The sequence below is a fragment of the Haemaphysalis longicornis genome, unplaced genomic scaffold (assembly GCF_048455015.1).
Source record: "Haemaphysalis longicornis isolate Haplotype H1 unplaced genomic scaffold, Haemaphysalis longicornis Haplotype H1 scaffold_2, whole genome shotgun sequence".
Taxonomy (NCBI): Eukaryota; Metazoa; Arthropoda; class Arachnida; order Ixodida; family Ixodidae; genus Haemaphysalis; species Haemaphysalis longicornis.
Window position 1 is genome coordinate 214,451,617 of NW_027526295.1, and position 23,272 is coordinate 214,474,888.

General features: G+C 47.1%; 1 protein-coding gene across 1 annotated transcript in view; it reads left to right on the forward strand.

Annotated features, from left to right (window-relative positions):
• Positions 1–202: 202 nt before the first annotated feature.
• Positions 203–23,272, forward strand: part of LOC144167624 (uncharacterized) — a 43,504-nt gene continuing 20,434 nt past the window's right edge. The window contains exons 1-9 of the mRNA XM_077696820.1: positions 203–348; positions 722–873; positions 6,604–6,709; positions 7,969–8,094; positions 11,396–11,446; positions 12,303–12,555; positions 17,051–17,254; positions 20,960–21,174; positions 22,811–22,972. Coding sequence (XP_077552946.1) covers positions 291–348; positions 722–873; positions 6,604–6,709; positions 7,969–8,094; positions 11,396–11,446; positions 12,303–12,555; positions 17,051–17,254; positions 20,960–21,174; positions 22,811–22,972 — 1,327 coding nt within the window. The 5' untranslated portion in view covers positions 203–290. The remainder of the gene's footprint in view (positions 349–721; positions 874–6,603; positions 6,710–7,968; positions 8,095–11,395; positions 11,447–12,302; positions 12,556–17,050; positions 17,255–20,959; positions 21,175–22,810; positions 22,973–23,272) is intronic.

The window sequence follows — 23,272 nt, forward strand, 5'->3', positions numbered from 1 at the left end:
GAGGTCTGCATTTTACCAGGGGAAAGAAGAATGAAATACCTGTAGTGACCCATGAAATGTCGAAAGGCAAACATGTTTGCTAGCAACTTGAAGCCACAATTGGTCCGAATGACGATTACCTTGCACTTTCTTGAGTGCAACGACCCGTAAAATTTTCATTGCCGTTGTTAGGTTTCACTATTTACCACATATTCGCAGGTTTGAAAGTATTCTCTGTGGGGCCGAGGACGGACATCCTTCGCGCCTTCCAGCATGGCCCCCGTGACGCGGTTGTGGTCATTCCAAATTCTATGGACGACACTCTACTGAGACAAATTGCTCTTGAGCTCACCGAGGAAGTGTGCCGAGGTGAGGCCATATTCTTATTTGGAAGAAGTCAACGCATTTTTGTAAGCAACCTCTGAAAACCAAGTTCTGCAAATACATGCTCCCCTCAAAAAGTTAGCAGGTTAATGGCTAGTTTGAAATAAGTTAAGAGCTAAAAACGTCAGCCTCACTTTTTTTAAATGTAGGAGAGAACGCACGGTGAAATACTTGCGCAAGAGAATGGCTCGGAAAACAATTTTATAGCTCATTTACAAGCGTTGGATAGCGCTAACTGCAGAAAGGCGTCTGGAACATTTTTTCGCTATCGACAGGCGTCATTTTATGCACGCCTTTTATGATTATGCCGCCGTTATCTGATATCGCTTTCTCTTTTTTTTTTCTCTTTTCTACACAGCTCCTATGAGCATAGTTTGCCACGAGTGCCAGCGGACGGCTGTCGACCACGCCTCGGAGTCTTTGGAAGACTTCCAGACACCGCTCACCGTTCGACACTGGGCACTGCTCCCAGCTTCCTTCGCAGATATTCCTCGGATGATAAACGTTACCGTAAGGAAAGTTTGTGCGCTGCTTAGAAGTTGCCGGTCTTCGTAGTGCAGTATTCTGGCGTGGTTTCATTTAAAGGAGCCATGAAGAGAAAATGCAAGTTGGTTTTATTCGAAAGATTTCGTGTTTTATAGTGCCCCCAGCGCTTGTCCGGATACAAACGGTGCTTTATTCACTGAGAAATTAAACAATTTAGGTTAAAATTTTGATTTTCCCGCTCAATCATGCGTTTTCGTGGTCCCAAGTGACATCACTGAAACCGACCACTCTGCAGCCTAGAGTACCTTCATTCACGCATCCGCCGTACAGGGTAGAGACACGTATACGCTGGCGCCGCCATTTTCGGTTGCTCGCTCGCCGCCGAAGCAAGTCATTGTGTCAAAACCGCGCGAAAATTATCGCCGAAACGCGGTTTACTGAAGAAGTTTGAATCATATTGTCTGTTTCGCGTTGCTAGGTCTCGTGGGAAACGAAAAGAATAACGCGTGGAGCCCGTTGGCCCAATTGTGGCGGCACGGGACCGTTCAAAGGTTGTCTCCACCCTGTACAGCGGTGTTGGTTTGTTCCCGCGTTTCTTTAAGTTCCGTAACCTAGATGGCGCCACCATACCGTGGCAAGCGTTTGGTTTGTTTTTGCCCGCATTTAAACCTGGCTTGTTTTTGTTCTGGGAGAAAATATTCGTTCCCTGAAACAGTGCTCGCTCGACAAATGGGGTCACGTAAAACACCGTTGCTTGCGTCAATCGGCCAGTGTCGTCTGAGACAACCCCAAGCCCCGTAGTGCTGTGCAGCGAAACCAAGCATGCTGTGCGCAGTACGAACAGCAGAACGCATCAGTACTTCTATGTTTACATGTGCTTTCGTAACTTCCACTGTTTGTCCCATCATTCTTATTGCTTTGTAAAGAATGTGCCCTAACTTTAAGCGCAAATCGCTCGTTCGTCTAGTTTGTAAGTTCTACCTAATTTGCGTCTGCTTCTGCCAGCCTCCGCCAATCGCAGAGCTTAGCTCATGTGACGACATAGGTTCTGTTGCGGGAAATGAGCTGGTGGGTTTTCCTAATTATGTAGCTTATTTGAGCGAAGTTTACGTTAAAAGTGGTGTCAGTATGATTCTAACGAGACAATCTTTTGAATGAACCAAACTTGTGTTTTCTCTTCATGGCTCCTTTAAGCGTACAATAAGGGACAATCTGATCCAGTGTTTACGGTTAAACGCTGTTCTTCAGACACTTCTTTTTCTGCGTAGACCCGTTTGCATGTGCTTGTGTCTATCTACGTGCGTGTGTTAGCATGTTGTATGAAGGCCAAGTAATTATAGAAAGCACACGGACTGATCAGCAGCTGCAGAAAAGAGTTACGTACTTTTACTGCGAAGCAGTATATGTCGAACCCCCAGAGTTTTTTATTCATGTGAAGCCACTTTACTCGGCGCCGCTTCGGCTTTCCTTTTAGCCACCACCGACCCCTCTTTCAACACGTTTTTGCCGGTGTCTTTCACATTTAATCACGCGCGCATAAGCGGTTGCCGGTTTAGGCGTGCACGTGCGGGGAGTGGAGGGAGCAAGGGGGGGGGGGGGGGGGGGGGGGGGGGGGGGGGGTTGGTGGCATGCACGCGAAGTTACAGAAACTGAATTTAAAACAGCGCTAAAAGACGAGACGAAAAACGACAACACACGGTGCCTTCCTTCCTTCTCCTTCGGGATATCTGGCAGGCAGCGGAATAAACCTATCGGTTGCTATTCAGCGCCGTGTGTTGCCGTTCCTCGTCCAGCCTTTTAGCGCTGTTTTGAATTCAGTTAGTTCAGTTCGAATTCGGTATGCACCAACTAGCCCAAACCACCATTCGAGAGATTAAGCTATCGGTTTCATGCCCTCAGCGATGACATGTCCGTTGTTCTGGCGGGATGCTTACGCGTGGACGACCAACAGCCGAATGCGACACTGGTCGAACGGATTGGGTTGCCACCCGGTTGTGTGTCACACAGACAGCAAGATGCCTACGACGCGGGAGGAAAACAGACGGTCCCAGTTTGCTCGCGATAATAATGCTCGAGTCGGAACCAAGTTTCATTCACATAAATGGCTGGGAAGTATGCTCAACCACGAATTACAAAGAAACGTGGTTTGTTTCGTGCACTCAGTCGACTGCGTCCAGCTTCGCAGGTCACCCATCTTCACAGAATGGAAGGACACTAATTTGTTATATGGAATTACTAGCAATTTATTTAAGATTTTGCAAGAGGGTCCGGAGAAAACAAAGACTAAATTATTATTTAAACAGCAAGGCCAACGAACTAAAGCACTAGAATATTCTACATTGTTAAGGGCAAAGTGGGATATCTGTGTAGAACTGTGCCGAGTAAAAACAACCTTGTCACAATGAAATCACTTGAAGATTATACTCGTGACAGCCGGAGTTAGTTTGTTATCACGGGAGCAGCGACCTATCTAGACGACACCAAAGTTACTTGGAATTATTTTGCAAGTGCGAAGATGAGATTAAGGTTGCTTCCCCCCCCTCTTTATCTGTTTCATAAAGGACAAACACTTCCTTCACGAACAATAACGCCCACCGCCGCTTTCATTTCTTTTTACGACTTGTTTTTTCTCTTGTTCGCGAAGTATATGCGTACTGCTTTCATGGTCAGTGACAAGGGCGTAGCAGGAGGTGGGGTTTGGTGTCACAACACCCCCGAAAATTTTATAAGTGGTGTATCCCCTCTCCTTTCGGCCTTTCTTCCTCTCATTCTTTTAAACACTTCATTTATAGGTTAAAATAAAAAATAAGAAAAGAAAAATAAGATATCGTTTAAAAGCAGACTGTCTGCTTTCATTTTTTTTAACACCCCCCGAAAAATATTCATAGCTACGTTCACATTTCTTTTTTGAGCGAGGCTTCAGTGTCCTCCTCACTGATGCCGTTGTACGATAGTACGCCCTGCTGGAAAGCCAACTTTTTCTGGTGATGATGATGAATGATCCTGGGTGAAGTGGAAGACAAAAACAAAACGCTTCCCGTGGCCGGAATCGAACCTGGGTCCCTTGCGATATGAAGCTGGCGTCTATCCAATTGCTCGTTTTAGGCTTTTTTTAACAATAACTTTATGTACAGAAATAAATATGAGTACAGCTGGCATGTGGGCAAGAGATATGATGTGAAAGTACAAGAGCGCCTACAAGACTTGTTATTACACATGGACACACAGGCACATAGAAATATAGGAAAAAGGCCTCGGTCACAGGCAATAACAAGGCTTGTAGCATAAGAAACAAGTTTCACAATGCACCAAGAAAAAAAAAGCCAAGAACAGTTTGCGGACTATGCGGTATATATACAAAGCATGAATCAGACTTCACGAGATAAATCAAAAGAAAAGGAAACGGAAATAAAGAAATGGATAAGGTAAGTACTGCCGCCTGCAGTATCTGGCGTGCATGCCTTCAATACCAACGTACCCCGTGCAGCGTATGTGCTACATAAGATAAGTAGGCGAGACAGACACGCGTTTGTCTCAGATTATGGGCTCCTTTGTTCTAAAGGAACTCGCCACCTGACCACTTTTCGCCAGTGCCTCACACACTGTCTCGTCCGACTCGGGTCTCTCTAGCGCACTCGTGGCCCAGTTTAATTTTTGGACGAAGTGGCGCCAGGCTGGTTTTGGGCTCACCGAGCACTCAATTGCGTCCACCCGTGCCCCCCAGAGAGAATGAAGCCCAGGACAAGAACACAATCGCGAAGGACCGGACATTACGCCTCCGCACTTAGGTACCTGAGGCTCGACCAGGTTATATGCCATCGTGTGCCAAAGAAAGTCTGTGTATTTCATCCCAAAGTAGTGGGCCGTGTTGCTTGCAAAGAAGACGTTCTCAGGCGTCTGTGTTTTCCCGCGCAGGATGCATCCTGCGTCGTAAGGCCCAAAGAAGCCCCGATACTCCTGTCGCACCATAACGGGCAACACTCCGACGTGAAAACGAAGATCTTTAGACCCGGTGGGCACAGGAAGAGCTCGCACACGCCTCAATACGTTCTTGCCTTGCGCGCTCTCGGGAGGCTGCCGATAAAAAGGAGGTGGGAGGACTTTCGCAAGGGGGTTACAGTAAAGCCCTCGTGGTGTAGCGGCGAGGAGTTATTTCCAGGAATACTGCTCCTCCGAGGTCACGGGCGCAACAGCTACCTCTCTGTAGCAACCGGTGTGACTTAGCCCGTGGTTAACTAAGGCCCTCTGACGTGGCGACCCACCTGGCCAGGTGTGTGGAGCCGAGGTGCTGTAATGCCGCGCGGAGGAAAAACGTCCGGCGAAGCCTAAATGGAGGACGAGACACATTGCTCTATTTCAGCTTGGTCGAAGCGAACTTCAGCAGCAGGTACCAATTCACGCCGTACACCCCAAACCCAAACGTTAGGCCTATGGAGTGCACACCCGAGAGTGTCTGTGGGTATTCTAGAAAAGTGGTGCGTACCTCCAGGGCAGCACATACTCGCAGTGTGGTATTGGCCAACCAAAGAATCCATCACGAGAAAGCTTCGCGTTCAGCCATCGTCGTCGTCAGACGGGGAGTGCAGGTTTTTTTTTTTGTTTTACTGCTATGATAGAAGCACAAGCTCTCTAGAACTCTGAAGAAACCAACTTTCCTGCTAACTACTTGAAATACACCGCTTCATTTGTCCAGCAGTGAGGCTACAGAACACCCTGGACTCATAAATTACCAGAAAAGAAAATTGCATCAATTTTAAACCTCAGTTTAAACTGCGAAACAAATATTCCTTAAATGCCTATATCCCAGTGCATTTTAAAATTTTGTGTTACGCTATTTCTTGTTAACTCTGGTGTGAATAGAAAAGTGTCGTTTTGGTTGTCGAGATTTATTGTTCGTAACCACAACAATACATTCAAAAATTTGTTCGTTCCTGTGATATCATATACGCTTTCGGCTGTACAGTCTAATTCAATTGAAATGTGTCAGATTTAGCCAGGTGGCAATAATTTGATCCTGTCAGTAATAAACTGTGTAAAAACCTCCAACCTCGAAATGTGGAATTACACATACAAATGACGTATTTTTGGAAACAAAAACCAATTCGACAATTTTACCTTTCTAAAAAAGTTGGTTTCTTAAAAGTTTGAGAGTGCTTGGGACCTGTTCTTCTGCTATGTCCTCGACCTGATATGATATAATGCATGTATTGTGATGCTAACCAACATGTTTCAAGAATGCGCAGGATAACAAAAACTCGGTCGCATCATATACGCGTGGTTGTAAGGAACTCTAACCACAAAAAAAAAGCAAGCACACCATGTCACGCTATAAACTACAAACCCGTGGTGCTATCCCGTATGCTGAAGCTTAATGTTTCACACTGCGTACACAACAGAAGAGAGTGTGACCAAACCATGGCATCTACTCTTATAAGCCATTGAGAAACACTATATTGATTGGTGTGCGACAAACAACCACAATAACATTTCGAATACAAGTCAAGCTCTCTTTTAAAGGCGTCATTGGTGAGTCTCCGGGAGGGGGTCTGAAAACTTAGCAGCGCTTACAGCGGAAAACCGAAGGAGTACACATCTCTGCAGACTCGCAATGCACACAGGCCAGTGCATTTAATTACCGAAAAGCGGTAATAAAGAAAAGTGCGCCGAACATTTCTGTTCGTATCAGGACGAAATTAGGCTGGCTGAACAACGTTCACCGTATAGCAGTTAGGACGTACTACTTTTTTTTTTCAGTTTGAATCTCAGCACCTGCCAATCAAGGTGTGCCTGGACCGCTTGAACTCGAACGGAACCAAGGTAACTGCGTACAGTAACCTGTGTCAAGAGACTGGCAGCAAAGGTAAAGTATAGAGCAAACCTACATCTTATTAAAATATCGCATGCAAGTTTAATCGCTGCCGTCACTTTTCTGGAGGAAAAGAAAAGGGGGGGGGGGGGGGGGCGGCGGCGAGGGGTGCTACGCCCCGAAGCTAACCTGGGCTATGATTTGTCGAATCTATCTTTGGACATTCGTATGAATAATGTCTACCGGCAAAAATCAATCACCTTACGAACGTAAAAAAATATTCTAAGGTTCACAGAAGTCCAGATTTAGCCACGTAGTAATTTCACCTTTCTAGTGGTAAAATATGTAAAAACCCTGAAATGTGGTTTTAGACATTTCCACGGCGTATCTTTAGAACCGAAAACCAATGGGACAATATTACCTGCCCTGAAAACACGTTTAAGCCAGATGTCATACGTATGTACATTAAGGAGGCAGTTTCTGGATGTACTGAAAATATTTTTATACCGTTATATCGGTTATATTTAGACGCAGAAAACAATGCGACAAAGTTGTGGAAATTGCAGATACGGTTTGAGTTATGAAGCAGGTCCCCGCCAGTTGCTATTCACATAACCTCGTTTGGGCCGTGTACTTTAAGAGAATGATGGTATTTAGTTTCTTGAGCTTGGTATCAATATTATTTGGTGCAATGCGATAACTTTACGGGTTTAAAAAATTTTGGTACCTGTAGAAGCTAGTTCATCCATTTTTAATTCCTTGAGGTTCAAACATGTACTCTAAAAATTTTAAGCCCCTATTCTTAAGTTCTTTAACTGGGGAATGTAGAGCGAACGAGTGAGTGAGTGAGTGAGTGAGTGAGTGAGTGAGTGAGTGAGTGAGTGAGTGAGTGAGTGAGTGAGTGAGTGAGTGAGTGAGTGAGTGAGTGAGTGAGTGAGGGAGTGTGTGGGTGGGTGAGTGAGTGAGTGAGTGAGTGAGTGAGTGAGTGAGTGGGTGAGTGAGTGGGTGAGGGAGTGAGTGAGGGAGTGTGTGGGTGGGTGGGTGAGTGAGTGAGTGAGTGAGTGAGTGAGTGAGTGAGTGAGTGAGTGAGTGAGTGAGTGAGTGAGTGAGAGAGTGAGTGAGTGAGTGAGTGAGTGAGCGAGCGAGCCCACGCCAACAAATTTTGCCTTCATGGGAAGGGAAACCTTTTCGGTGCCGTTTGCCCAAAGCCTTTTCTTCATTTTCTTCTGCACATTAACACCTTGAAATTGTTCATCGACAAGCGTTACGGCGCGAAAAAAACACGTTTTGCTTATTGTGCTCATGTATTTCAGCCAAAGCGATCCGGTACAGCGTAAAGAAAATCTGCGCCAGCGAAAAGTCTTGGAGTTGTCATTCCCTGCACTTCTCTGTCACTGTCCAGCCCCGAAAAGCCGGTGATCTATTCTCGGAATGCACCGGTAAGATGACCGCGAATATCTAGTCTTTTTCGGCCCTGAGTATTTTTTTCCTGCGAAACGTTGTATGCTCCACTCTCGTTTCCATTTTTGCACACGCTTACCCCGCCTCTACTCAAGCGGTAAAAGCAGCAAGAACTATACTTGGCACCTTACATGGTAGCCACTATTGTGCCCTTACAAATTCGTCGAAAAACTGCTGATCCCCGTAGAATATCCTATCCCCTTGGTAAAGAGTCACTTTATCTTCTCAGATAAAGAAAAATAGTCGCTGAACACAGCTGCAACTGGGCCGAAGGAGCCGCAGGCAGCGGGTAGGGTATCTCGGCGAATCAGTAACAGCCGAAAAAGAGAGTCAACAATGCAGCGAATATTGCCTGCCATACCAAGTTATTCCACGGCCGCTGGCATGGCTTAGGAGCTAGCACCATATGAAAAAAAAAATCAGAAAAATGAAGAACTTCTATCCGCATTAGAGTTGCGATGAGAGAGCCCAAATAAAAGCTGTTAGAAAACGGGCCGGCTTCACACAGTGAACAAGGTGGCAAAGGATTATCTTTTGAAAAAAGTTTTGGAGACAAAATCGAGCAGATGCATCCTGCGGAGAATCGGCTGGAAAGCGGCAGAAACCTCGGAGAGAGACCAGCTTGCGGATGAATGGCAGGATGTTATATATATTAAGCCAGTCTCAAAGAACATGAACCCAATGCACCGCGGCGGATAGAGCGTGGGCTCTGTCGGAATAGGAAGGCGTAGTGTTCATGGATGCCTCTAAAAAAGCACAGCCCTGATGAACCATACAACCGCTGCGGTAACAACCACGCAAGATGTACTGACGCGTGTATCGGCAGATTTCAACGTAGTCGAAGAGCCAAAGGAGCTGGCCATTGCCCTGCAAGACCAAATTGGTCACAGAATCTCAGCAAGCGTATGAAAGCTTTCAGTCAGGTTGGGTGTCCCAATTGGCACTCCGCGTGCTCGACGACCAACAACCTCCGGAAGGACAGACAGAATGTAGGTTACCGCCGGCGATTTTGTAGTGGAGGTCAATGAGTCTAGCTACCAGCAGGCTGCAAAGCACTGATTTGCGAGGCCACGATCGTGGAAGAGGGGAAAAGCCAACCGATTCTCAATTGCAGAGACATAGCCCCGTATTACAGGCAGGAAAGGCGGATGCTACCGGCGCCGCACGCAAACCTTGCGAGGGAACAACAAAATATATACAGGCAAATTTAGTTCTTTAGGTCCTTTCCGCACCGCCAATTATTCAACCGTGCGTTGTCAAACTAATAAGAAGCTTGACCAGTGTGTAAATTAAGCACTCTTCAGCACACGATAGGAGACCGCAGGTTCAGCCAGAAACAGCCGCCATCCCTTTCTGTCGCTCTTCCGATCACCCCCACACTGATTTCAAACGAGAGGTGGTGAATCTATCTGTTCGACCCCGCCACTGGGGAGCAGCTCCGGCTGGTCACAAGGGGTCAGGCGGCGACAGCAGTGTATGGATTCCTGTGAAGAGGAAACCAGGTCCATACGGTGCGAAGGACGCACTGATATCCGCTTGAAGGAAGTTTATTCCCTTTCTGCACTTATCTCTCCACGCGGAACAGACCTCCCAAGTAGACGCACTCACTGGCAGCGGGTGTTTCGAGTAGGGGTGGCTGTCTCTCGCGGTGCGACCTGGGTGCATACCTCGGCAAAACTGGGCGCCACTCACTCACTCGCACAGAAAAATATATTTTTCCTCGCGCATTCACTTACACTCACGCTCACCAGTCGCCCTCACCACTTGTACTCACTCTCATTCACACTCACTACGCGCCCTCCAGCACTCGCAGCTACTCGCGCTCACGCTCACCACTCGCCGTGACCACTCGCACTCACTTGCGCGCACGCTCACCGCTCGTCGTCACCACTCGCCCTCACTCACGCTCACCATTCGCCGTCACCACTCGCACTTACTTGCGCTCACCATTCGTCGTCTCCCCTCGCACGCGAATATGTGTAGCAGACCCTCCGTGAATCATGAAACCGAACAGTACTAGTGCATTACGGCGTCAGATGTCCATTTAAATCATATTCATAAACCAAAACGCCACCAGAGAATTAATTCTAGGGTGCCCCATAGCAGGATCTCAGTGACGACATATTTCCGATGTAAAGCAATCTCTCCACTGACAAACATCACAGCGAGCGGCTGCTGCGACAAATAGCCAACAGCGAGTACAAGCGCAATAGTGGCGCTCACCGCTGTAAGCCCTGCAAATGGCGCGAGTAGCGCGAGTGCACTCGCCAGTAGTGAGCGGGGCTCCCCACGAGTTGCTCTCGCAGTGGTGAGTGGGGCTCGCAGCGAGTGGCGCTCGCACTCGCAAGTGGTGAGTGGGGCTTACTGCGCGTGAAGCTCGCACTCACTGGCACTCATACTCGCCAGTCCAAAACGATGGCGAGGCACACTCACCACTCACTCATGAGGGATGAGTGGGGCGTGTGTGACTGCACTCGTGAGTGAGCCTGCCGACCTATGCCTGGGCGTACCTACCACTCTGTCATTACCGTAAGGCTCTTGATGTAGAAGCTGACATCGCCTTCTGGGGACCTCACAGTCATTACAAGCAGTCTCAATTTGGACCATCTGAAGCGCAGTCTTCTATCCTGGGAGACCCCCGACCTCGAGTGGTAAATCTGGGGACCGCACAAGAGCTTCTTTTTTGGGTCCCTCCGAGAAACGAGAGGAAACCCGTATCTCTCAGTTTTAAGATTACTTTCTTTTACGGATGTCAAATGGCTTATTGCCACATTAGAAGAGATGGTTGCAGCGCTGTGACCAAGGGGCAAAATCATTTTTTGGGTATGAAATTGTCGCGTGACATAAGAATTTGAACTATTGTTGATACAATGCGCACATTCATCAGAATTTCCCAAATAAACGTCGGTCCACCCTCCAGGATTAATGCTTTGTCTCCAGCGTCAAGCATGGGGTTTTACTTAGGAAAATAATTATTGGTCCTAAATGCATTCCCGCATCCAAGAAAATGCCCCTCTTCCTCTCTGTCACCCTGTAGCAAGCTAGGCGCCTTGGCCAGGCTAACCTCCCCAGTATCATTAAAGACTATTCTCTCTCTCCTTGTATCTCTTACATGCATTCAGAACATGCGCGAAGCATTGTACGGTATGCACCAAACCATATCCATTTACTTTTCCCTCCGTGGAAGTCATGCCGTTATTTCAGAGGGCGACTTTTCTGTATTCGTTTGTCCATTGTCTTATGAGTTTGCGCCTGATTATCCATGCTTGTCCCTTTCAGAGTCTGGTTGTCTGCTTCCAGACCAAACAAAGATTGTGCTCACCTATAACAGTAAGTAACTGCGACACCTTTAGCATTGTCAGAAGCTACTATCAGATTCAATCTTTCTGCGAGAAAGCATTAGGTGCTTCACCTCGTAAAATTTCGTCTTTCGTTCTGTGGTAGTGTGAAGCCCTACTGTATGTGCATAGGGAAAGCATGGTAGCTGAACAGTATGCACATATGATGCATTGTGGAAAGAGCGTTAGAATATATATAGCCGGGATCCGTCTTACGTTGCCTTGTCTGCGCGTGTTTGTGCATCGTCTCGCAATAGTTTTAGAGAATGGAAGGCAAACTACTTCCACCGATATCAATTTTTATTTCTCATTTTAATCATTTTAATTTTTATTTCACATAATAGAGCTATAATTGGCATCTTCAAAAACCATATGCATTTCAGTACGGAACTTTCGCACAAATTCTCTCACTAAAGGCTGGTGGGAGATATTGATTTTATGCTACTAAAATACTGAAAACGGTTCTTTGCAAATATTAAATTGAGCATGCGTGTAAGTTGGGCCCGCGTGCACAATGCGAGACCAGTTCACATGCTTTCTCAGGATTGGTTATGTTATTCTTCCATACGTGTTACGACGGAACGGGTGGTCTAGCAGGTGTAATGTTGTTTGAGGACTAGCAGAGGCGGTACCGCAACTGTACTCGCGGAATTTCAATGAGCGATATGAGTTAATGTCGCACATTTTTCACATTCTTACAGTAATTTTACATTATATCAGTATCTCGCAAAAACTGAATTTGCGCTTCCTTCAATACGACTTGTGCGACACTAAAAAAAAACTACTGATTTTTGAAAAATTTTGCAAGTTCTTTGAGTGAAATGCGCTTCTTTCCCATTGTCTCTCAGTTGATTTCCACTCCCCCCAAGACAATGCGTACCCGACGCTTGAAGAACGCGACAGCATTCGCCTCCCTACCGTGCCCCAGTCGCCGCAGTCGATACTGAAAGGCCTGAGCGTAAGCTGCCCCAAGTACGTCGAAGCAGGACATGGCCAACCTCTAGCGCTCAGCATGGACTACTTCGTGGACTTGTTGGAGAAGATTGAGGCGGCATACCCGGAACAAAACTTGTTCGACGTTGCTGCAATGCTGCTGAACTGGTGAGTGAAGCCAGAGGTATAGGAATGATGCTGCAGCACAACGAGGTACAACACATTTTTTCTACTACATTTCTTCTGCCATCACCGTGTGTTGAGACATCAACACAGGCTAGCGTTTTCGTAGGGTCAAAATAAGTGCCACCGTGTCAAATGACAATGTTAGCAATTTTCACTCAGGGGACCCCTTTTTTGCAAACGAAACATGTTTCTTACTTCGTATAGCTTGTCAGCTTCCCATCTTCATCATTTTCTTCCTTGGAGAAAAATTAGAATGAGGAATAACTGATTGGAGTAAGGGTTGGGGGGGGGGGGGGGGGGGGGCGTTTGAGCACCCATCCATCCTGTGTTACCTAAAGAAAAAAGGAGTGAAGCTTAGAGGCTAGTGAACACAACAAATGCTAAGTTGGCCCTTCTTTACTTTTCTTTGTTGGTGGCAGCTATTTCACATTCGGTCGGTAAGCCATGGTGAAGAAGACCCACAGCAGACTAGCTGTATTAGGGTTTACACGTTCCAGGCACAACAGAACGTTTGTGCGGCGCGCTGTTTGGCTTACTACGCTGTGTCTACCTTTTCTTGTGGTGGCACCTGTAGGTACCCAATGCCCATTATCTGCACTCTCATTAAGAAACAAAGAAGAAAAAGTGCATAAAAACAGCAATTTATGTTTTGTGCATGGGAATACTTGAGGGTAATGAAGCGCTCGTAGCACAATTTCTATCATTTAGGGTTTGCTTTTGAACGTGTGGGTCGTGTACTACAAGGAGATAATTGAAGCTAATCTTCCTTTCTTCCTACCAATGGTGATTCCATTTACATTTAGCTCTGCGTCAAATTAACAGCTCCTCTACTTAACTGCTGGTTCTAAACATAGCAGCTCATAATTTTAAATGCTCTGACACAGCTCTTTTATCCTAAATTTACCTGTTTGAGCTAGGAATGAAAGCAGATGAGACGAACATTTCCCCATCAGCCAATGGCAATTAACGCAGAAAAGAAGTGTTTCGCACTTATTTATTTGATTTCTCAATCTATAATTTTTGCCCTAGTTTACAAGGTTGTTAACCTAAATTTATGCTCCGTAATGTCGGGATCAAAGTAGAGAGTAAGGGGCTTGTTCTATCTACAAGCCTAATTCTGTGCAGCACTGATGCTCTTGCAGCCGAAACATTCAGGGAAGGTTCAGAAGGCTTTTACGTGCCGTCATTAGACGTTGCTTGATGTCAGCGGTAGCTAAACATTTCCAATGTATAGAAAACTTCCCGCCCTATCCAAAGAGTAACCGTGTCCCATACAGCGTGTTTAAAAGTTGTGGCCGGATTTGAAGAGCAGTTTGGTTGCACCTTAAGAAAGCTGCCCCATCACGCACCATACCCGACGGCGCGTGAAGACTGTGTTCTGAACATTGTGCTTCTCTTGGACTCTATTTCTGGTCGTATTCTTCAATCGTGCAATTTAGTAAAAATTATTCTACACTGAGCGGCTATAGGACGCCCATGACACCATGTTAACTGTAGACTTCGCCCACCATTGCTCTAGATTCGACCCGAACAAAGGAAACAAAAGCACATTGCAGCTGCAAAACCGTAGTAGAATGTACGCCGCCTATTACGCTCAACATTAAGCATGCGGTATCAATAAGGTACATTGGCACCATCATTATACACGCGCGCATTGCGTCCGCCTGCAACAGCGTTTGCTCTACAAAGGCCGTTCCCGAAAGTAGGGTCAAGGAAATAGCCGTGGGTTCTTTTACAGCGAAGCTGTAGATGACTAGGATCCCAGAGTCTCACGTCCGCGGTTAACATGAAAAAATTAATTTAAAAAATTGGCTGGTGATTACGATACTCCCTAATGCGATATTTGGGCGCAGCAGCAGTGCGCTGAGGCAGGACTCGTGGGTTCTCTCGACGGCAGCGATGATGAGCCTGTGCGTCGGCGGCGCGAAGTGCGTCTCAGGAAGGGACCGCGAAGTGCGTCTTAAAGGGACCCAGAAAAGCTTTGTGAAGGTGGCAATCAAATGCATTAAGGTGGTAGAACACATAACGGAGGATTTTTGAGCAAAGTGTGATCCCCATACGTTGCACGGATAATTTGTAAACAATTTTTGAAGATAGCCTTTCTTAGCCGATGAGCGCGACGCCGCAGCGAGCCGATCACTGCTGACGCAACGGCGATCGCGGCTGACGCAACGACGAGCCGCCCCCTGATTCGCCCAATCGCTGGCGAGGTCGGCAGCCGGTAACGTCACTGCCATTGGCTTCCGGTTGCTCTTCCTCCTTCTGCGTGACCCTGAGGGAAAGGCGGGTCCGCAGCGATTGATGTGTGCCTAGGCGCAGGAATGTAGCTAGCGCAGAACGGAAGTCGAACGTCGCGATGTCACATGGCTATCCCCAGTGTTTCCAGCTGCTTTGAAAGAAGCAGAGAGGGAGAAGGAATCGATCGGCAAGGGGGGAGAGGTGCATTAATTGCTTCTGGCGCAGTTAATACTAAATGTAGATCAATAATTCTAACGGCATTGCATCGGTGTATTGGTGCTACGCGACAATACAGGCATTTTGTAACTTTTACAAAAGGCTTTTCTGGGCCCCTTTAAGCAGGGAACGCACATCATAGTCACGCGCACTACCCCCTCACGTTTTCGCCAAGCGTCGCGATGTCGAGCGCCTCGTGCGGGCACAGCATACCGCCCCCTCCCCTCCCTCACCACACACTTACGGAGAGCGCTGGTTTGCGCCGCCACGGCGAACCGCCCTCCCCTCCCAATTTCGCGACACTCTCCTCCCTCATCGGGATGGCCAGCAGCGCCCACTGTGACGCCTGCGGGGCGGAAGAGACTATAGAACATGTGCTGTGTCGCTGCCCCGAATACTCGTCGGAGAGGAGCGTGCTTGCCACCGCTCTGAGCCGACTGGACAATCGACCATTTACGGTGGAAGCTATTCTAAGTCATTGGTCTTCACCATCGACCTCGCAGAAGGCGACGAAAGCCCTTCTACGTTTCGCGAGTGAAACGAACTTGCTTGAAAGACTATAGTGCCCCAAACGGAACTAGAGTGCGCGCTTTCCCACTCCTATCTCTTCCTCTTCTCCCCCCCCCCCTTTTTTATTCCCTGAGCCCCATTCCCCCAGTGCAGGGTAGCAAACCGGGCTCTACACCTGGTTGACCTCCCGGCCTTTCCTTTCTTTTTTCTTCTCTCTTCTCTCCTCCTCTGCTTTCTTTCACCGTTCGCTTTTTTTTTTTCACTCGTCGGTCCTGCCATCATTTCCTCGGTTACGCCAAGAACTGGCTCAGCCCAGAGACGGCCGCCAAAGAGCTGTGCCCTAAAAATGGAAGCGGCTTAGCTCAGCTGACCTTGGACAGGCAAAGCAAAAGCTTGGCTTAGTCTGGCTGAGTCTTGCTTTCGCTTGGTTAACCTTTGGTGTAGCTGTGTTGCCGGCCACGGCTCAAAGCCGTTCGGTCTCGTGCAACGCTCACAGAAGGAGGCCCTGCCTCGCTTTCATTTTCGGCGAACGCGGTGTTTCTTTTACGGCGCAAGCGGCGCAAGGTGAGTCCCATCGCCCGAGACGCCCCCGTGGCGCATACGTGGTTTGGTCGGCTGTCGACCAGCTGAGCGGCCGCTCCGTCGCCGCCGCGACGGGAGCGGCGGCCATGTGAGTAGAACGACTTAAAATGGGGGCTTTGTGCACAGCGCCCACAGCGCCCACAGCGGGCCCTGCGAATCACGCGATGCGCTTCGAGGGGTGTGTCGCTGGGGGTGTTTCTCCGGTCAAAAGGTTACCTTGCGCACCTTCCGCGAAACCGCTGGGCGAAAGTAGTAAAGCTTTGCTTTAAAATACAACAAGGTGATCTAAAACAAGAAGGCTTATATTCAGCAATGCCTTTGTGTTTAAAGGTGAAGCCGACTTTAAGGGGATCGGTGTAAGCTTGGGCTTCGTAAGCTGGCTTTCCCCCATTGTGAGTTGCACAATGAAGCATGGCAATCTAGGGAGGGAGTGCGGTAACAGCCCCACTATATACTCCTCTCTATAGCCGCCGCCTCTTTCCCGACTCGGGTGGGTATCTACTCCTCTCCACGCGAAGTGTCTCTCACCCCCTTGACATTCCGCAATGCCGCGCGCTCTTCGGCGGCCACCTGTGCGGCGCACTAGAGCCCGCGCTGTGATTGGCGTAGCCGCGCTCCTTACCCACCAATCATGTCCTCAGTCTGTGACATAGAGGTCGGGCCATTGTCCTTACAATTCAGTATAGCAGATTCCCATATAGCGAAACCCCAGCATAGCAAATCCAACCAGAGCACCAGCTTCTCTGGACTTCCCTTTTCCCACGGTGAATGGCTCTCATTTTTTTAAATTCAAACCACTGAAAAAAAAAAAAAAAAACCCTTGGCTGTGAAAGTGGTTGGATCGGCGATTGTGTCTTGAGATGGCTGTCATGGTACATCAAATAATTTTCCGAAAACCATGTTGGAACTCCCTGGCTTTCTCTTCGATCAGGTTCACGGTCAACGAGTTCGATATGACCGACGGCCGCACGGTGGGACGGGACTTGCGTGAACAAATGGCGCTTGAATCTTGGCTGAACCCGTGGCCTCGAGGCCTGGAGGATCACCAACTACCGGCTCTCAACAGAAGCCTGCTCGACGAGAGGGAAATGTGTGCCTTGTTCTTCATGCTTCACCACTCATTCCACGAAAGCACGTGAGTCTGCGTTGTCGTCGTTACTGTTTGATCTCGCAGCTCGTGACTGTAAAAGAGCCATGAAGACAAAACGCAAGTATGGTTTGTTGAAAAGACTGCTTTGTCCCCATAAGAGTGATACCAATTTTATCGCAGACTTCGAACAAATAATGGAGATGTTAAAGAAAACACGAGAAGCAGCTGTGATTCCCCAACCACCTTCTAGGGATTTTTTTTATGACGTCACACAGTCTTGTCTCTGCCATTGGCGCCGCCAGCCCAAGCCACCGCCAAGAAGATTGACTGGGCGATTGTACTACAGTAGCCCGGTCAATCCTCTCTATAGTTCTGGGGTTATATAGTTCTATAGTTCTGAGGCCTCTATAGTTCTGTTTGTTCTTATCACTGGAACGCTAACGCGCAGTTAACACGTTTAAAACCACGCTTCAAGTGTTGGCCCACCATACGTCACTTTTGCTCATAATGTGCCTCCTCAATTTACCAGTCCTGGACAGTCGGCGGGCAGTCCGAGGACTGCCCTCGGACTGAAGGTCCCATAAAATTACAATGGAAAACAGTAAAGCAGTTTCACTCAGCGTCAAAGCGGCCGGAAGTGCAGAGCAGTGATTAATCCGCCCGAGGAGCTGTGGTGCCGTTATCCGTTCATTGCTACCACCCCTCACGCTCTTCCCCTCCTGTCTCACTCCTCTCTTATTGAATTGAACAGAGGTTTTGTCCAGTGCAATTCAAATTTCCTTTCCCGCCTTCGCAGTGCTAGCGCGCTCTCTGCATGGAACAGCACGAGCGGAAGTTCTGTTCTTTTTGTGCTTGCTTTCATCTTGCACGTGCCGGAGCCTTACTGCGCAGTTTGGAACGCGTCGTTTTCGGCGGCCACTTTTTTCGCTTACTATCGTAAAAACCAACCGAACAGGTACTAAATGGACGTGGAGGCTGCCGGTTATTTACATAGATTTTGCCTCAAATGTACCTGCAGTTCTGTTTTTTTTTTTCTTGCGTTGAACAACGGAAAGGTGTATGACAAGCGCCAGTGGTTCAGGAATTTTGAAAGGTTATGACTATATAAGCTGCTTGTTTTCCGAAGCCTCTGTTTGGATCCGTTACGCCGCTATGCCATTGTGCTCTGCTTGGGTCCGTTACGTCGCTACGCCGCCTAATTGCGGCGTGGCTAGACATCGGGACACCGAACGATCCACGACGACAAGGCGGGACCCTAAAGTGCTCTGCACTTAAAACGAGCGCTGGATCGCATCCTGGGATGTCCGCGAACAATCTTGTACTGATAATCCAGGAGACCTATTGCATCCCGTGGCGCAAAATATGGAAGTTTTTCAATAGTTCTTGTGTAAAAAACGTCTTTAGCGGGTGGAGTGGAGTTGAGTGAGTCACCAAAGGATAGTTTTTTTTCTTTTCATATTGAGCAATGACGTATTTTGTCTTTATGGCCACTTAAGGAAGGATTCAGGCGGGAATTTGTCGGCTCCATTGCGTAGTTTAGTTAGCGCAATATCTTATTTTACCCTATATATTCGGAAATCTGGGGTTTTAATTTTGTAAAGCTATCAAGAAGAAAAATCGACCAGATGTAGGGGAATGCGTAACACCTTCACCGCTAGTCGTAACATATTTCCACAATGACGCCACACAGATTTACACTATTTCTTGATGGTGTCACAGTCTCTTATACAGTCCTGTGGGTAAAAAACATTACGAGCTTATTTGGAAGATTGCCTTCAAAGTCATGCTTTACAAGTCTTTTATATGGGAGCTGCCCATTTGCAATACGTTAAATTCCACTCTTCTGACTTGCGGGTGTGTCGTATCCTAAGTTTTGTGACATCTCCACGACGTCATGAAATCGTGGAAGGAGGATAGTAGAAAAAAACAGACCCTTTCAACGCGTAGTGCATGCATACAGATGCATGCAAACTGGCGGAAAGGTGAGACGTCGATTAACTGACTCTGCAAGTGACATTAGTCGTGGTTTTGAAAAAAAAAAAAAAAAAAACAGCTGTGGCCATTATTTAATAACTTGGCGTACCCAAACTTCGCAGTTTGCCCGACATTAGAATATTTTTTTCGACCACTAAACGCTCGCATTTTGTAAAAAAAAAAGGTTCGGGAGTTATTGCCCAGGTGTACACCGGGCTAATGATGCACACCGTAATAGACAACTTAAAAAGTTTTTATCACCTGATGATTTCTAGTGTGCGCCTTTTTTTTTCACATTCACCAGCAGAGTAGCCGCTGAAGACGGGGCTGTTCTTATGACCTAGTTTCACCTACACAAAAGCTTACTCACCGATTCGCCATGAATAGTAGTGCAAAACCGCGTTCCGAAGTTTGACATAACCTTCAGCAAACTCCTCGGACGAGTTTTTTTTTTAATTCAGAATTGTTTCCACCGGTGCTATCCGCGAGAGGGACAGAGATATAGGCGGAATGCCTGACAAAGCCTCTGCCCACCTACAGTTCGACGTAGAAGGTAATGCAAAAAACGTATTCTCAAGCACGCAACAAAAGACACTCGATACATAGTGCTTAGAATAGAACATTCAAACATTTAACATCAGGTTGAATAGAACTCAAACGATACTTTAACAAAACTTTAACAAAATAAAACAACAACAACAACAACAAAACTCGGAACGATTCCGTGTCATGCACAAACACAATGAGTACATTGCAAGTGCGTAACAAAGGGCACGCCTTACATAGCATTTAAAATAAAATAAAACAACCCGATGCATACATTTAAAATTTACAAAACATGTCACACAATGCGCAAATTTGGCATGTCAGCTTTGATAACTTGGTAGGGTAGCTCAGAGAGCTCCCTTTAACGGATTGCGCATGCTAATGTTTGTTAGTATAAGTGAACACGAATCAAGGTCAGCGGTTTTTTTTAGGAGTAAATGGTCACCCAGAAAGAGAAATGTAGCCATAGCGAATGACGCATGTACATTTTTGCTTCCCACAGTTTACTTGCTTACATGGTATCGAATGTGGAGCTCGCAATTGGCATGACCTTATTCGACTTTCTCCAGGACATTGGTGTGTCTATGGCGTTGTAGTCTTCCCGTCACTTCAAAAAACTTTTAACTCAATGTCCCGAAGCAGGACTGTCTTTTTTATTTTTTTTCTCTTCTGCTACTCTTCTTAATTACACCTACTGCCTTTTTTCCTTCTCCTCCATTCCCTGCAGAGCAGCATGTCGGCGAACTCCTGTCGGCAAACCTCTCTGCGTTTTCTTCTGTAATAAAGAGTCTCTCTCTCTCTCTCTCTCTCTCTCTCTCTCTCTCTCTCTCTCTCTCTCTCTCTCTCTCTCTCTCTCTCTCTCTCTCTCTCATGACTTCAGTTAGACCCTTATTTTTCTCTATGTTTCAAATAGCAATCCCACCATTCACAATGGTGTAGAAAACATAATTTTTTGAGCTGCTGTTCACGCTAGCGTTGCTGCTAGATCCTCACTTGTACACAAAAAGTGCCGTCCTTGTTTCAGTGCTTGGTTTTGCAAACTTCCAGAGGAGGCCTTACATACTCTAGTTATAAACATTTTAAAAGAATTTCGAAGCGGAGCGGACTGCTCATGCTACGTAGACACCCAGATACATGATCATAAATAATGCTATAACTTTACTGCGCTATTCGTGCATGGGTGGGCTTCTGACTACATTGGCGTTTATTTGCACTATACTTCTTTTGCAGGGATAACGGTAGTATGTACACCATAGAGAGAGGAGTGGCGCAGGTCAGTTGGGAAGCGCCTAGGATCGCCGTGGCCGTGGCCAAAGTGCTACAGGGCATCGTGGTCGGCATGATCGACAGGACGGGGAACGTGACCGACATCTGGCAGGCGGACGAGGCAGCCAGGGACAGCCTCGTGCCACCCATAGACCCTCAGCTGTCGGCAACCATCGGGGGTGCGTACAGGCTCTACCTACAGACACTGCCACCCATGGGAATATCGTTAGTTCTTTCCACGCATAAAATTTAGCCCGGATCAGTAAGGTTCCAAGAGATAACTCTTGGGAGCGTTTTATATTAAGCAGAAAGGGGACAAGTGCGTCAGCGATACATCTGTGCTCTTGCGTGCCAGCGAGTTTGAGTTTTTGAAAACGTCACTTTGATCGTGTCCTCGGTTTGATGCCTTCCATTTAGTGCACCCTAGTGCGCATGCTCCTAATGATACGTGGATAAATATGAGACGATGCTTCAATAAATGTTAGTTGCAAGTTAGCGCTTGTCCCGGCGTCCTTCTTTACTGTCGTTGTCCAATTCGCGCTCTATTTTTCAAACATAATGCACCAACTTGCCCAACAACTGTGTTTAACAAATAAGTTGTTTAGATCGGCGCGTGTTATTCTTTCATGGCACGGCACTTACGTTATCCCATCTGCGTGTATCGTGTAACCACCGTGCGTGCTGCGAGACATGGCACTAAAGAAATTGTGGCTGCTCATTAAACAAGTGGGGAAGTGCTCTCGCATTTGTGTGCGACTTCATGCAATCATTCACATTGCCCTGTCTCCTGGCTATAAAGCCAGGAGACAGATATAAACACACTTTGCCCTCCCATTTGCAATTGATGTTCTGTAGGTAAAGTATACGCTTCTTTTCGATCATGATGAATAGGTGCCCACAAACGTCAGCAGCTGCCGTACTGTATGAAAACGCTGGTTTCATGTTTTCCGGCTCAAATGAGAAAAACGCTACCCATCCGGCCCGGAATACTCTAACCAGACATAAATCACCGTCTGTATCCACATATTGTGCCGCACGTAGTCCACGACAGGAACGTATTCATGGGATGGGAAATTCAGTCCCCTTCCCGATATGTGGCGCAAATTTTTCAGCTGAAGAAGTTTATATAAAAGAAATCGAGCTTAAGTTTTGATTTTCCATTTCTACTGGAATAGTGGGGTTGGAGGGTAGAGGTATATACACATGTATAATGCATTGACTCAAAAGCCAGGCGCAGCCCTCCCTTCCATTTCATCCCCGCCCCCTTCGAATGAAATTCCGGGTTCTGCAACTGGTTAACACTATGTATGCGTGCACGTGGTGCCACAGTTCAGCCTAACAATGGCCGCATATTCGGGTACGTGTGTACTCCTCTCAAGTATTTTTCTTTGTAGAGATGCAGAAGTTATCAACACAAATACAGTTTAGGTGCAGTGTCCTTTGTGAGGTGACAGTGGGGAATCCGCCCGACAATTGAAAATGATGAAATCAGTGAGTTGAATGGCTAGAAGTTAAGCTCAGCGGGACAGCTTCATGTTGGGTTGAGTTTGTTTCTTAAGTTTATAGATAAGTAGGTAACGAGAGCTTTCGCGACACTGCTTGTTCTGATGCGCTCTCCTTGCCTTGAAAATCATAAGTGCTAGCACGCACACGAGGACGAAAACGAGCGTACGGTTGCACGCGCAGAAAAAAGGTGGGATGGGCTGCAATACAGCATTCTGTGCCTGAAATGAGTGACCCCTCCTCTCATTATCCAGCAATTATCAATGACCGATCGCGCCTTTCATCCGTCGTCTATTATCCGCTCTTCTTCAGTGGTCCTCGCCGTGTCGTCAGTGGAGAGCTTGCTGCACCGCTATGGCGGTAGCATCATGGGCCACGAAGGGTCTTGGACTGGTGAGACATGTCCTAGCGCCTACAGGACGCGAGGCAAGAGACACTGGTGCTCCTACAGCCTGCTCAGGGGCGCCATCGATGGTGATTACCTTTCTTATGCCCTTTTTAATGTTGTAAATGGCTAAACATGTGTACTTCACACCTAACTAGCTTGTTTCTCATGTAATAGCAGCCAACTCGCCGCTAAATGTGGGCTAATCTTTTGTCTTTGCTTTCAAATATAAAAATACAAATGAAGACATCGTAACTTCTGGACTATATCTGATGGTGTAGATATGCCTTTAATAGAATTTCGGGTTCAATACGTATGTATAAGAGCTATTTATACACACTGAGGTCCTTAAACGTGACGAGAAAGGAATGCGAAACTACTAACCAGGA